This window comes from Hypoxylon trugodes (genome assembly GCF_022578975.1).
Source record: "Hypoxylon trugodes strain CBS 135444 unplaced genomic scaffold F4822scaffold_3, whole genome shotgun sequence".
Lineage (NCBI taxonomy): Eukaryota > Fungi > Ascomycota > Sordariomycetes > Xylariales > Hypoxylaceae > Hypoxylon > Hypoxylon trugodes.
Genome location: NW_026250018.1, coordinates 2,876,450 through 2,889,107, shown reverse-complemented (window position 1 = coordinate 2,889,107; position 12,658 = coordinate 2,876,450). Strand labels below are relative to the sequence as shown.

Here is a 12,658-nt window from a genome sequence, read left to right as displayed (position 1 = left end):
GTTGGGGTTTAGGCCTAATAGCGGATCCGGGGAATGCCTCGAATGTCTCATCGCCTAGTCGCCAAGCAAGTTAGCTATATACTCCAATGTCAAAGCGTTCGCGCGATGTTCTCTCTTCCATTTCAAAAACAGTTATAGGGCCGGATAGCGCACGGCATATTCGACGTCACCGTTATCGTTATGTAATATCACAATGGCTAGGCCTCCTATACAAGGGGAGCGGCAGGCATCAATTATTTCGAGATGCTGGGGATGGGTAGGACTAATCATGCATTTAGGGTTACGTAGAGCCTCATGCCCTACGGATGCCCACTTACAACGGAACGACGACAAGGTGAAATCCTTCGCGTCTGTGTCAAGCGACGGCACTTTATTACGAGATATTCAAGCCTCGCCAAGTCCTACCCTTCCGCCAACTTAATTTTTTTTTTGAAGGTGGCAGGCGAGATGCAAAGATTCCCTGGGAATACGATAGGTGGCGTTGTAAGACGTCGATATCTGTCGGAATAGCGGTGTATACCCTCCTAGATCACGTTTAGATGCCTAATTAACCAGCTAAAACGATCCTTCGTGCTTTTGATCGGGAAGATACAATGGGGAAAATGATACGGCTAACAACGAGTCTTAGGTCCTCCCGTATTCCTCGAAACGGAGCGATGATGCGGAATTGTGCCACGGCTTTTTCCTAACTCTCAGTCGAATGGAATTTCTCTAGAAAGCAAGGGCAAATAATGGCCCTTTCGCTGTAAAACGCTCAGTGGCGTTGAGACCCAGTCTCACAGTAGAGAATTTCCAGAAACCACAAAGCCCATTAGCTTTCAACAACTGACACCTGCGTCAGATGCTATTCGCGTGCTCAACCGAGACGTTCTTGACCCTCACGCCTACCATTGTTCGCTAAGTGAATGATGAGAATGGCTGCATGGCTATTGACGAGTTCCCCCTTACTACTTGGGGCCTCCTTTGTAGAGCTACTTCAATAAGACGACTCAGATATCCTCACCTTAGAAAACTTCTGAATTTTGCAGCCATCACGAGAGCGGATTTCAATGGATAACCTTCGTCGCTGGTCGGAAACCGACTACTTTTATCCACGATGGTCTCTTCCTTTGTTTTCTGGAACGTCCCGACTGGTCTCGTAGAACTAGAACAGATAGGCCATGCCCTTTCAGATACTAGAGACGATGGAGGTTTAAAATGGAAGAGGCTCTCTTTAAGAGCTCCTAGGCTACCTTGCGCCAGCTCATCGGCATTAATATATCTCTACTAATACTCCCTTCAGTGATATTCTAGAGTCTAGGTATCGTAAAGCTCGAACTAATCGGAACCCGAATAGCTAACTAACGTTGAGATCAAATAAACCAAGTTATCTAGAGGAAATTCCGCGAGTGAAGATCCTACATGCGATATGGGAAGAAAAGCTAAGGGTCGGCGCCCAAAGACTTCAAACAACAAATGGGGACCGCAGGACGGGGGAATCGATAACCAAAACCATACGCATGGCTTCAAACCGCCCACGAGGGGCCCTCGCCCCTCTCATAGAAGAGGACCCCAGGCTTACCGACGCGCATCCTACGGTCCACACATAACGGCAAACCAATATAACCCATTCGACCTGAATAATAACAATCGAGGGCGAGGCGGGGGAGGAAGGGGTGGCGGAAGAAGCGGACAAGGTGGTCGTGGAAGTCACGATAACAATTCTAATATTGCCGGCGACCTGAACGATAACGACAATTTTACTCCCGAAGGTCCTACTTTCTCACCCAAGGCCTCACGACATGATAACCACAATAACAGGGGCAATAGAGGTAGAGGCAGTCCAAACCAGCGCTTCTGCGTCGAATGCAGCTCCGTCCGCCGCGTCAACCTCCGTTTCCGAGACTGGGCCGCGCAAGCCCTACGGCAATGCGGAAAGCGCTTCGTCGCATGGGCGGAGGAAGCAGGCGTTGAATTCGGGGCGGTAGACGAAATGGACTGGCAACCGGAACCCGTGACGCAAGTCCTATTCCTCCGCTCACCCCCCGAGCAAATGCCGCCTCCACCGATGAACAAAGGAGCGGAGAAAGTAATCCAGCAATTCCAGCAATACCTAGAACTCCAACAACAGCAACAGCGATATCAGCAACCACAACACCAATATACAAACCCAAGCATAGGACCCCTCCCATACCCCGGTCCCTGGGCCTGGCCCCCTTATTCCGATGGCTCTATGAGTACTACCGCGACTTCATCCACATTGCCTTCACCAACTGGTCATCAAAACGGCACTCTTTACAACAACCCCCAACCCCAATACGCCCCCCTCAATCCCGATCCGAAGACCCTGGATTCTGTCATTCCTATGCCCATTTCCAGCTTCGGCATCCTCGGTGGCATGACTACCGGCCCAGGTATGAACCAACAATGGCAGCAACAGCAGCCTTGTGTTACATCTCACGCGCCGCTCCAACCTCCCGTGATGACGAGTGCGTGTAGCGGGGGACTAGGGTTGGGATCGGAGATAGGTTCATTCGGAGGCGCGGGGGTGCCGGTGTCCCTCGGGAAAAGACGTAATAGCGGTAGTGTGGAAGAGGGCCGGTTGTCGCCGTATGAGAGGGTTGCTAATAGATGACCATCTCTAGGGTCCTCGATGAATGGAATGAGTGAAGATGCTACCACTACCCCTGAGCGGCGTGAGCTACCTTGGTAGTCATAATGTACATAAACGGCAAGAGCTGTTGTGGTAGTTAAGACAAGTAAGCCACCTTTTTGCCTTACTATGTCATTGGCAATGTCAGAAAATTTTATCAGGTTCGACTTTCAAGCAAACTAAAGATATGAGAAATGAGGCTTTAGGCGCCGTATAGTCGGGACATTTAGCGGTTAGAGTAACTTTTGTATAAAATAGATAGACGAATTTTGCGGAACGAATTGCGTATGTGGTATTGACCAAATATTTGTCCTTATAGGAACTATGCACAGAAATAGCAAAAATCCCCACCCCTAACGCCAAGTCGCCGTTGCCTGATGGTGAACAACTCCATCCCGTAAACCATATGGATTATGACCATTGCATCAAGGCCATAATACAAGACAAAGTAGGCAAGGTTGCCCTCTTGTCTATAAGGTTACTTATTTAGCTTCCTGGTATTGACCAATCACGATACAGTGATCTCGTTCATAGGGTTCTAATTACAATTATTAGTATACCAATAGCCGCAAAGGTAGAGGGGAGGAAGTACCTAGTGTAAGTTGCTCTTGGGGCTTGATTCGTTCTGCTCTTAACTTCTGAACTTCTTGCGCGAATACTGCCTCAGGGGCAGCTGTGCTGTCGATACAGTTGGCCTTGATGGAGATAACTACACCACCACCAACTTTGAGGAACATGTGCGCGTTTAGAGCGACAATACGGGCTTGGTCCGGTTGGGCGACATCAGCGAAGATGCAGTCTACCATTGGTACCAGCATGCGGTACTTCATAGGGTGTCGGGCATCTTCGACAATGGGGATAACATTCGTTCTGTTTTGAGCCATGTTGACTAAGTCTCGGCCAGATCGGTGGGAGAATTCGACGGCGTAAACGTTTCCAGTAGGTCCGACAATATCGGCAACGTGGGAAACTGAGGTTCCAGAGGCGGCACCCAAGTATAGAACCTTGGAGCCAGGCTTCATGTAGATGTTGTCAATACCACCAATGATACCGGCCGCCAACTTGCTTCGGAAAGGGTTCCAAATTCGGTATTCAACCTTGGTAGTGATGGGAGCACCATCTTCGCCCTTGGTAGTGGTATCAACGGAGACTCTCTTCTCGCCGTAGACTTCGATACCGGGAGCGATGCTTCGGGTAAGCAGGTGATCTTCCTTGCCCCGCGAAACGAAAACGCCTTCGTGACGGTGGGGTTCCTATGAGAAATACGGTTAGTTAAGCCGATATAAATAGATGAAAAGATGATTCAAGTTTCACTTACAACGACGACCCTGGCACCACCGCTTGCGCCGCCTCTGCCACCTCGTCCACCACCACGAGGAGCTCCTCGACCTCCTCGTGGGCCGCCGCGACCACCGCCTCGTCCACCTCGGTCGCCGAAGCCACCACGGCCACCACCTGTAATCTAAATCAGTAACTCAAGCACTAGATAATGTATTCTCTTGAAAGAGTTCTCACCTCGTCCACCTCCACGGCCGCCAAAGCCACCACCACCTCGACCACCACGATCACCAAAGCCACCTCGGCCGCCACCACGGCCACCGCCTCTACCTCCTCGCGGTTGGAAACCCATGTTTAAAAATGAAGAATTGGATTATGAATGAGGTGTATTTATACTCGCGACAAGTTAAATCGTGTCGTTCGTGGTGGATTGTCGCGTTAAGGGTATTGTAGAGAAGATTGGAAGAAAAGTTATGTTAACGTCGAGCTTCGACCAAAAATTTCCTTCAAGCAGCTTCAGAAGAAAAAAAAATTTCGGAGCTACTGTTACACTGGCCTAGCAATTGGAACTTCACATGGCCCGAGCTCCTTCCACAGTCCGAAGATTATCCAACATGAAAAGTTTCAACGCACGTTATCGATAATACTTTGAGCTTGGACCAAGTGGGACTTTCTTCTTTTTTTTTTCCTTTAGAGGGAAAGTACGTACTGCCATAGGGCCGTAAGCGAGGGCACAATTCAATTTCCACAATTGCGAACCTTAGAGAACTTCCCCCCCCAATCTTTGAACTTCGCGAAAATCTTCAATCGAACAAACGACATCGAGTCCATCTCCCACTTCAACAACACACAGCAGCAAAGATGGTACGTTTATATCCATTCGAATATCCTATGTTTCACGCGACAATTAAATTATCGGTTTATCGCCTGACACCGATTATAAACAACACCGAAAAAAAAAATACAAAACACCAAATAAGCTAAGATAACTGACATAAAACGCTCTTTTTCAGGTCCGATACGCTGCCACCGAGATCGACTCCGCGAAGTCGGCCCGCGCCCGCGGTGCCTACCTACGTGTCTCTTTCAAGAACACCCGAGAGACCGCCCAGGCTATCAACGGCTGGAAGTTGACCCGCGCTGTCAAGTTCCTCGAGAACGTGAAGGAGAAGACTGAGGCTGTCCCCATGCGACGATATGCTGGCAGCACTGGCCGAACAGCCCAAGGTACGATTTATCAATCTCAACTCGATGGTTTAGACTTTATGGGAGAATTGGACATGTGCATAATATCAAGAGACTAGGATAGAAGGATATAAAATATTCTTGATTACAAGTATTGTGGTAGATGGAAATGCTGACACGATGGTACAAACAGGCAAGCAGTTCGGTGTCTCCAAGGCTCGATGGCCCGTAAAGTCCGCCGAGTTCCTACTCGGTCTCCTCAAGAACGCCGAGTCCAACGCCGATGCCAAGGGTCTCGACACCAGCAACTTGATCGTCAAGCACATCCAGGTCAACCAGGCCCCCAAGCAACGAAGACGAACCTACCGAGCTCACGGTCGTGTACGTTACCAATATTATACCTTAGGGTACAATTCTAGTTTGCTGATGGATATATACAGATCAACCCCTACATGTCTAACCCGTGCCACATCGAGCTCATCCTAACCGAGGGCGAGGAGGTTGTTCAGAAGTCGGAGGCTGTTGTCGGACGAGACCAGGCCCACCTTTCCTCCCGACAACGCGGTGCTAGAATCCGCCAGGCCATCACTGCCGCGTAAGCTTTTAGGGGACGGGGCAGATTGATATGACGATTAATGGAGAAAGAAAGAAAGAAAGGGAGGGTTTTCGGGGTTTTATAAGTTGCTTTTCACTCCAGGTGTCAAGGCGGTCGTAAAGCATCCATGGGTCTAGGTTTCTGGCATGCAACTCCTTCGCGAAATATAAAATTCACACAATATCTTCGTGGATTCCCCCCAAAAAATACTCAACCAAAAGTTTCTGAATGAATTCTCTAGGTCTTGTTTTTACCGTGATAATTAGTTAATATTCCTACGCATTCAAGTATCGAGTATACATAGGTGTTGCTTGATTACTATTTCTCGTGGAATTATCAACAAGCCCATTTCATCTCTTATTACAATAATACATAATAGAAGTATCTAATGTAGGCTTGACAAACCGAGCTGTCATCAACCACATTACTAGGTACTGCATTACCGCCTAAGGGTATCACGATTCAGATCACTTCATCAATAACCACAATCAAATCATAGTAAAACAAAATCATTGCCGATGCTCCTATCTGTTTGCCAGCGCATATCTCAGAGAGCTATCGTACAATTTTGTCTAGTAAATCAATATCAGGAACCATTCTCCCGCCGCATCCTCCTCATTTAGACCATTACCATGGGTTTTTATTCATTTTCTTCATCATTCATCGGGGTCCTCGCAGAACAGATCTGGAGTAACCGAGTGTAGTCGTACAGTCATAATACAATGACGGATATGTCATCAATCGGCGAGAACAGCGTGCTGAGCTCATAAATCCGTAATCATGAGTACATTAGTACAGATCGCCGTTCCTCTTCGTCGTTTAGCAGAATGTTGAATTCTGTGATATCTGATGGTTTCACCATATAAATGGTAGTGCGACAGACATCAAAACGTATAATCGTCGTTGGCCGGCAATGACCATCGAATTCGTGGATGTTGAATTCCACACAGACGTCGCCGCCTCTCTTTTGGGCCATAAGACCCCTGAACCCGCCCTTCCTCCCTCAAACTCCCCTCTACTCAAGTAGCGGAGAGTAATCCGCCAGTCCCGAAAGATTCAAGGTCGGCAGTAATCACAAAGCATCGCCAAGTGGTATGTGAAGCGCAACTCGAAATCGATCCTCCATCGTAGCCGTGTAAAAATGGTGACGATGAGAGAAATGCGCGTTCCATTACAATCGTAAAGGAAAACATAGAAAAGTCGAAAGGCAAAGCGATATCACAGTAGGAAAATCGCCCTGAAAACTCCTCGGCGCCAAATGCTACCGGGTGGAGAAAGTCGAGTGCCAGAAAACAAGGAAAAGCACTCTATCATGCTTCAGATTTTGCGAAAAGTGAAATTAAATAGTGTGTACGTATTCCGCCAGACAATGAAAAGCCCAGCAATCTTCGTACGGAAGGTGGTGTGGTATACGTGCACGCATAACGTAGACATAAGACCCACGTCGGGAATCGTGTGAAGGAGTAGGTACGTAGGTTTAGTATGACCAGTCCAAATCCCAGAACATAGTCACCCAGGGCGGAATAATCATGGGAGCCACCGGGCCGACAAAACTGTATCCGGTAGCCGCCTCGATACCTTGCATCAAGTTATCGAGGCCCTCTAGATCGTTGTATCCTTGTTCATAAAACGTCGTGTCGAAATAGTAATCAACGGTTCTCCTTCGTACGTTGGGGTCTGGTTCATACTTATAATTGTCCTCTCGAGGAGGGCCGCCCTCAATAGTACCGCTGAAGCGTCCAATCCCAGGAGCTACGACACCGTCGCGCTGGGCGGCTTCAATGACAGTCCGATCGTACACAAAGTTCCATCCAGTCTCAAGGCCAAAGACCCGTTTCATAGCATACTTTTCATATTCACTCATCACAGGGACGATCTTGGCGAGATGTCTATCGGTGGTGAGCTGCAAATACTCCCGTAGGGCTTGACGTTTCGGCTCGAACTCCTTTCGAAACCCGTCGCGCAATTCTTCGAGATAATCCGGCATCTTAAGGTCGCGGAATCGACGGTTCGAGATGAATCGATAGTCACGAACTTCGACATAGCCACAGGATATGAAGACTATTTTCCGTAGACTCAATTCCTTCTTGATACGAAGCGGTGGCATAAACTCACCCCATTCTTCCAGATATTGAAGTTCCTTTACCGTTACGCCAGGCGTTAGCATATCAATGATATGCAGCCAGGATAAATACTCGGGTTTCGGGAGTGGAATTTGCGGTAAAGTGCCTCCCCTCCAATGAGTATTAGGGGGGTCCTCTTCTGGTTCGATATCTAAGATACCCGGTTGAAGTATCGGCGGGCCACTCAGCGATACCGACTCTAGCACCAATTCCTCAATAGACATCACCCTGCCCATGGTGTAGATAATACAATAGAAAACATGTGGTGCAAACCAGCAGTTCTTGAGCGACAAGTGGGTGACGTATGGGAGGAACAAGAGATTTTCCACACTACAATCGATCACCTTACGGTGGTTCTTCAAGAAAGGGGCCGGGAGGATATATCTGTTTCGTTGAACACATCCAGCTGCCAGCTCTCCACCACAATGCCACTCGAAGTGAAGACGCTTGATCCGTCGTTGCTTTCCTATGTATTCGCTCAGCAACTTAAAGACCTTGGGGATCGCATCCGTCGGGTAAACTTGTCTGGCTTCAATAGGATGCCCTTTTCGCTGCTCCAGGCTCGTCCATTCGGGAATTACACCCAGTGCCACCTCATTCAGCGAGGGAACGCTAGTCCAGAAGTCATGACGACACAGAGAATCGAGATGGAAGCTCGAAATGCGCGTAATGTTCAACTTCGTCAAATTGGTCAAAAGATGGCATTTATCCATGAATCCTACGAAGAAGGATAAGATCAGGGCCTCTTCAGCTTGGATGTGCCGGTATATGAATCTGAGCTGCGTCTGGACTGGAAGGCCAGGTTGCAAGCGAAGTCGATCATTGCGCTTGGGATCGCGAGGAACTCTCTCTCGCGGAATGAAGGCCTGTGCGGGGTTATAAAGAGGGAGAGGGGATCTTTGTCGTTGCTCGCGACTGAACTCATCCAGGCTGATTTCCTCATTCATGAGAAGCCGGTAGATCATGGTCGGAAATTTTGAGGGATCCACTCCCTGGGCAGCCATCTTTCGCTCCGACATTTCTATTTTGTATGACTTGTCGAATAAAATTTGGAGAGATTCATCATCAGTCTCTCGAGCCGGAATGGCCTTGCCAAATACGGGAGGCTGTCTCTGAGGCTGCCGAGGGTTAACATCGGGCCCTTGGAGATAGCCCAGGCCTCCTTCACAGGACAGCGCAATTTCTCGAAGATTTGTAGCATTATCTAAGAGGTTAAATTGTCCCTGAGACTTCTCTAGTTCGTCAATTATGTTGTCCATGATTAATTCTGCACTGCCTCTGTCTTCCGGGTCGATGGGCCATCTGTACGGACCCCAGGGGCGAACAACGATATCTTCTAGATCACAGATAGCCGGGCTAGCGATATCAATTTCATTCAGATCGAGTGCAATCCCGAGGCGTCGAATTTGCGGTCCGTAGCATTGAGCGATAGGAGAATTTATTAAGCGCTGTGTGAAGTCGATCAGAGTATGGGAGCCATCATGGCCGCGACTAGCATCCATCTTGGTGCTAAAACCCGGGCTTACACATATAACAACTTGTCTCATGATTATACTGATTAGTTTGGAGTTGAATTCTTGGTTAACGAGGCGCAGAGCCTTTCGTTCACGGTCGGGAATGTATTGGAAGATCATCGAGAATATCTCGAGGGGTATACCCTCAGGCCAAGTAAGGCCAACTACACGGGTGAGTTAGCGCATGATATAAATATTTAAGGTATCGAAACAAAAAATAAGCAGTGGTATCAAGGGGGAATACAAATGCCTAGTGTAAGATATTACACAATAATGCAGCTCAACTCTGTCGCTCCTCAGAGTAGAGTGAGATGGAAGGATCTATGTAAAGATACTAATATAATTCGGGGGGTCGGGTTAAAATCCAAAGCGAAGTGTAAAGAGTGTGAAGAGCGGAAAGTGCGATAAATCGGATAACGAGACTTGCTTACCGTGAGGTGCCATTTTGTATTGGCAACAATGACGTAGGTAGTTCCCTTCTTCAGTAGCGAGGGTGAAGGTGAAACGGAGTAAAACGTCGCAACTTCCCCCAAGAGAAATCAGGAAGCAGCAGCACTAACTAGATGAAGGCGTTGATGTCACAAGAGTATTGACCTTAAAAGTAAGGCAACTTCGATGGTCTAACTCTTGAATGTTAAAAGCTTCTAGTAGGAAAAATACTTGTTAGTGACGGAGGGTCAAGATTAATATGAAATTACTTTTTGTTTAGGCGTCTGTTGTTAATTCATCCTCCAAGTCTTATCTGAAAGTTCACGAGAAGAGAAGGGAATTTCCAAACAAACAGATGTTGAATGACAAGCCTTTCAGGATCTCAAGACGAGAAGCCATAGCATGTTTCATCAAGGTTACTGTTGTTGTGATTTAATGTAAACGGAAATTTTTAAGAAAATAACGTACCGTGTTTGTAAGTTGACGTTCAGGTATGGTCATTCCAATATTTTGTAGTGGCCTTTGGACGTCTGTGGATTGGTAGTAGGTGCAGAACCTACCTAGACGTATCCTAGGTAAGTTCAAGATTATGTAGAATTACGGCGGATAGAGGGTTGTTTGAGGAAGAGGAAGTGATGACCTGGTTTGGGTGTGGGAGAAAACAAAAATAAAAAAAGGTAGTTAGGTCGAGACAGTTAGGTACCTAGGTAGGTAGGTAGGTAGAGACCTAGGAAGTCTTGTTTATTTCAATTTAACAAAAATCCTCGTACCCACGTAAAAACTTGCCTGCTGGACGCGACAGCACTGTTGACGATAGTCCGCGTACCTTAGATACCTAGTTAGTTTTCTCTGCAAACCACCACACTTAAGCAAACGGGGTAGTACAAGGACCGTACATATCAGATACGTAGATCAATGTGCCCACCCAAAACTTGTGCAATGTCTGCTTTGTATCTTAAAACTTAGGTCTGTTATTCATCAGATCTCAAGTCCCTTTTTTTATGTTAGCCCCAAGAGAGAGGATAGTCAAATTTCTATCGCATCTAGCTAGAAAGGATTCGGTGAACGCTACTGGCAAGGTGCCGGTTTAATGTCACTTTGGCCTCTTGCTAGTGGTTGCTGCTTTGAACTTTCCTAATCGGAATTTTCTCTTCGAGTTTGAGTGATCTGAATGGCAAAGGTGCCTTGATGCTTTGGCCCTTATATATTCCAGAAGAGATGAGACAACAATTGAGTTACGTTAATAGGTGTCAACAGAAGGATGAACGGTTATATACGGACCTAGTCACTCGGCGCGCATGCAGATATATAGACGAAATCTTCACACTTGTTTCCTGTAGTGTCTAGAAACGTCTTAGCTGTACCTAAGCCAATATATGAAACGAAAATATTTAGAACGATGAGCTGGAGAGCTTCGCAAAATTCTCAATTTAATCTTCTGTCTCATTCAAATAGACTTGAGAAATAGTCTCTTTAGATGCTTGTCGCTAGAGTATGAAAATTGCACATAGTGGACGTGTCTGAGCTCATATGGTATCGTGAGTTTCAATTTCTTCTGCTCGTGCGGAAACTTGGTTGAATATGACTGCTTAAAGCTGCAATATCCTAAGCCTAGAACATAGGACCGACAGAGTGTTTATCCAAATCTTCTTGCTGTTGGCATTGCCTAGCCTTAGTAGTTGGATGAAGCCATGTCGTGTTCCTAGCTGAGACTGGCGTGTTTTAAAACACCGATACTGAAGATGTGGCGGTAATCGTACGAATAACGAGTAGTGTGCCGTTTTCGCCACTCGAGCTCATGGTGAACACTAATAGTAAAATCACAGCATGCGTTACATGAGACGGCCCGCATGAAATAGACAACTTACCATTGCCCTAGCCTCTTGCTGGATGAATCCGTCTTAACCTTTGACGCACGTAAACCTGGCTTATCTTCAATGCTCCAATAGGGCGAGTATTAACGCGTGAAAAAGAAAGTGGCTATGCCGCCACAACATAAGTTTAGCTGTCGTTTGAAATTGAAATGGCGGTATTGGAGTTGAACCCCTAGAAAAATCGACGACTAGACAGACTGGGCTGAGTTGGCAAGGCGAACTTCATTTAAGAAGTTCTTGATGTCCAGGCAAACCGGGCGCTATCACATGTGCCAAATGATACTCCCCCTCTAGTCGGGCGCAGCAATCAAAAACCGCAATTGACCTGGGGTTCTCTTTTGGTGCGGCCGAGGCAAATCTCTCAGCTCAGCAGCGCCCACGATACCTTTGCAGCTCGGGATGGTTAGGCGAGCATTTCCGGGGCGCGTACCTTGCAGAAAATACTGCTTGTTGAATGAAACCTCGACTCTAAACCGGGTATAGGGGTAAGTTAGTTAGAACAAGCATCTGCAGCAAGTAGCAACCATCGTGAAATTTCCGAACTTTTCGCATCCATATCATATTTTTTCTTGTGAACCCCCACACCGTGGTGAGGATTAAGCGAGCGAGCGAACCGTCACGGTCCAACACACCTGAACCACGTACATACACATACATATACACACACATATACATACATACGTTGATACGTACATACGTAGTACATGGTATGGTGCCTGTGTGCCGTGGTTCTCTTCCTACTTTGTGATGTGATGGCTTGGTGTAATCCGTTTGAAATTTCCAATCACGAATTTCCCAAGAGCCGAATTTTCCGATTTGGGACCATCCCCCACCCACAAAACTTGGTGGGCCACACTTAGTCGCATTTTCCTGTCGTACGGATAGACGTCTAAGAGTAAGAAGAAGGGGGGGTGTGGTGCTATCACCTACCTTAGCTATATCTGCCCTCCCGCTCTAGACATACACGTGGAGGTTGGCAAGAAGAGGTAGCGAACAACATATTATACATGGGAGTTTTTAAAATGTCT

The 12,658-nt window shown here is 47.2% G+C and overlaps 4 protein-coding genes across 4 annotated transcripts; 2 read left to right on the top strand and 2 right to left on the bottom strand.

Annotated features, from left to right (window-relative positions):
- The first annotated feature begins 882 nt into the window (after positions 1 to 882).
- F4822DRAFT_182379 (uncharacterized protein) lies at positions 883 to 2,899 on the top strand. The gene is made up of 2 exons (XM_051453426.1): positions 883 to 1,300; positions 1,367 to 2,899. Exon 2 carries the CDS (start codon positions 1,409 to 1,411, stop codon positions 2,612 to 2,614), a length of 1,206 nt encoding a protein of 401 aa, XP_051317109.1. The 5' UTR covers positions 883 to 1,300; positions 1,367 to 1,408; the 3' UTR covers positions 2,615 to 2,899.
- Positions 2,900 to 3,114: 215 nt separating this feature from the next.
- Positions 3,115 to 4,262, bottom strand: F4822DRAFT_436728 (rRNA 2'-O-methyltransferase fibrillarin; the record flags this gene model as incomplete). The annotated part of the gene is made up of 4 exons (XM_051462335.1): positions 3,115 to 3,170; positions 3,225 to 3,885; positions 3,951 to 4,087; positions 4,148 to 4,262. The coding sequence occupies 4 exons, from the start codon at positions 4,260 to 4,262 to the stop codon at positions 3,115 to 3,117; spliced, it is 969 nt and encodes a 322-aa protein (XP_051317108.1).
- Positions 4,263 to 4,611: 349 nt separating this feature from the next.
- F4822DRAFT_182250 (60S ribosomal protein L17) lies at positions 4,612 to 6,081 on the top strand. The gene is made up of 4 exons (XM_051453424.1): positions 4,612 to 4,774; positions 4,924 to 5,137; positions 5,289 to 5,476; positions 5,536 to 6,081. The coding sequence occupies exons 1-4, from the start codon at positions 4,772 to 4,774 to the stop codon at positions 5,692 to 5,694; spliced, it is 564 nt and encodes a 187-aa protein (XP_051317107.1). The 5' UTR covers positions 4,612 to 4,771; the 3' UTR covers positions 5,695 to 6,081.
- A 1,077-nt stretch (positions 6,082 to 7,158) lies between these two features.
- Positions 7,159 to 9,859, bottom strand: F4822DRAFT_182259 (uncharacterized protein). Its single transcript, XM_051453425.1, has 2 exons — positions 9,759 to 9,859; positions 7,159 to 9,491 (listed from the first exon to the last, which is right to left on the bottom strand). The coding sequence occupies exons 1-2, from the start codon at positions 9,769 to 9,771 to the stop codon at positions 7,168 to 7,170; spliced, it is 2,337 nt and encodes a 778-aa protein (XP_051317106.1). The 5' UTR covers positions 9,772 to 9,859; the 3' UTR covers positions 7,159 to 7,167.
- Between the last annotated feature and the right edge of the window lie 2,799 nt (positions 9,860 to 12,658).

Bases quoted from the DNA above. Each gene is read 5' to 3' on its own strand.
- F4822DRAFT_182379 (XM_051453426.1), top strand. From the start codon at position 1,409: ATGGGAAGAAAAGCTAAGGGTCGGCGCCCAAAGACTTCAAACAACAAA.
- F4822DRAFT_182250 (XM_051453424.1), top strand. The intron at 5,138-5,288 runs GTACGATTTATC...TGGTACAAACAG, and splicing joins CACTGGCCGAACAGCCCAAG to GCAAGCAGTTCGGTGTCTCC. The intron at 5,477-5,535 runs GTACGTTACCAA...GGATATATACAG, and splicing joins CCTACCGAGCTCACGGTCGT to ATCAACCCCTACATGTCTAA.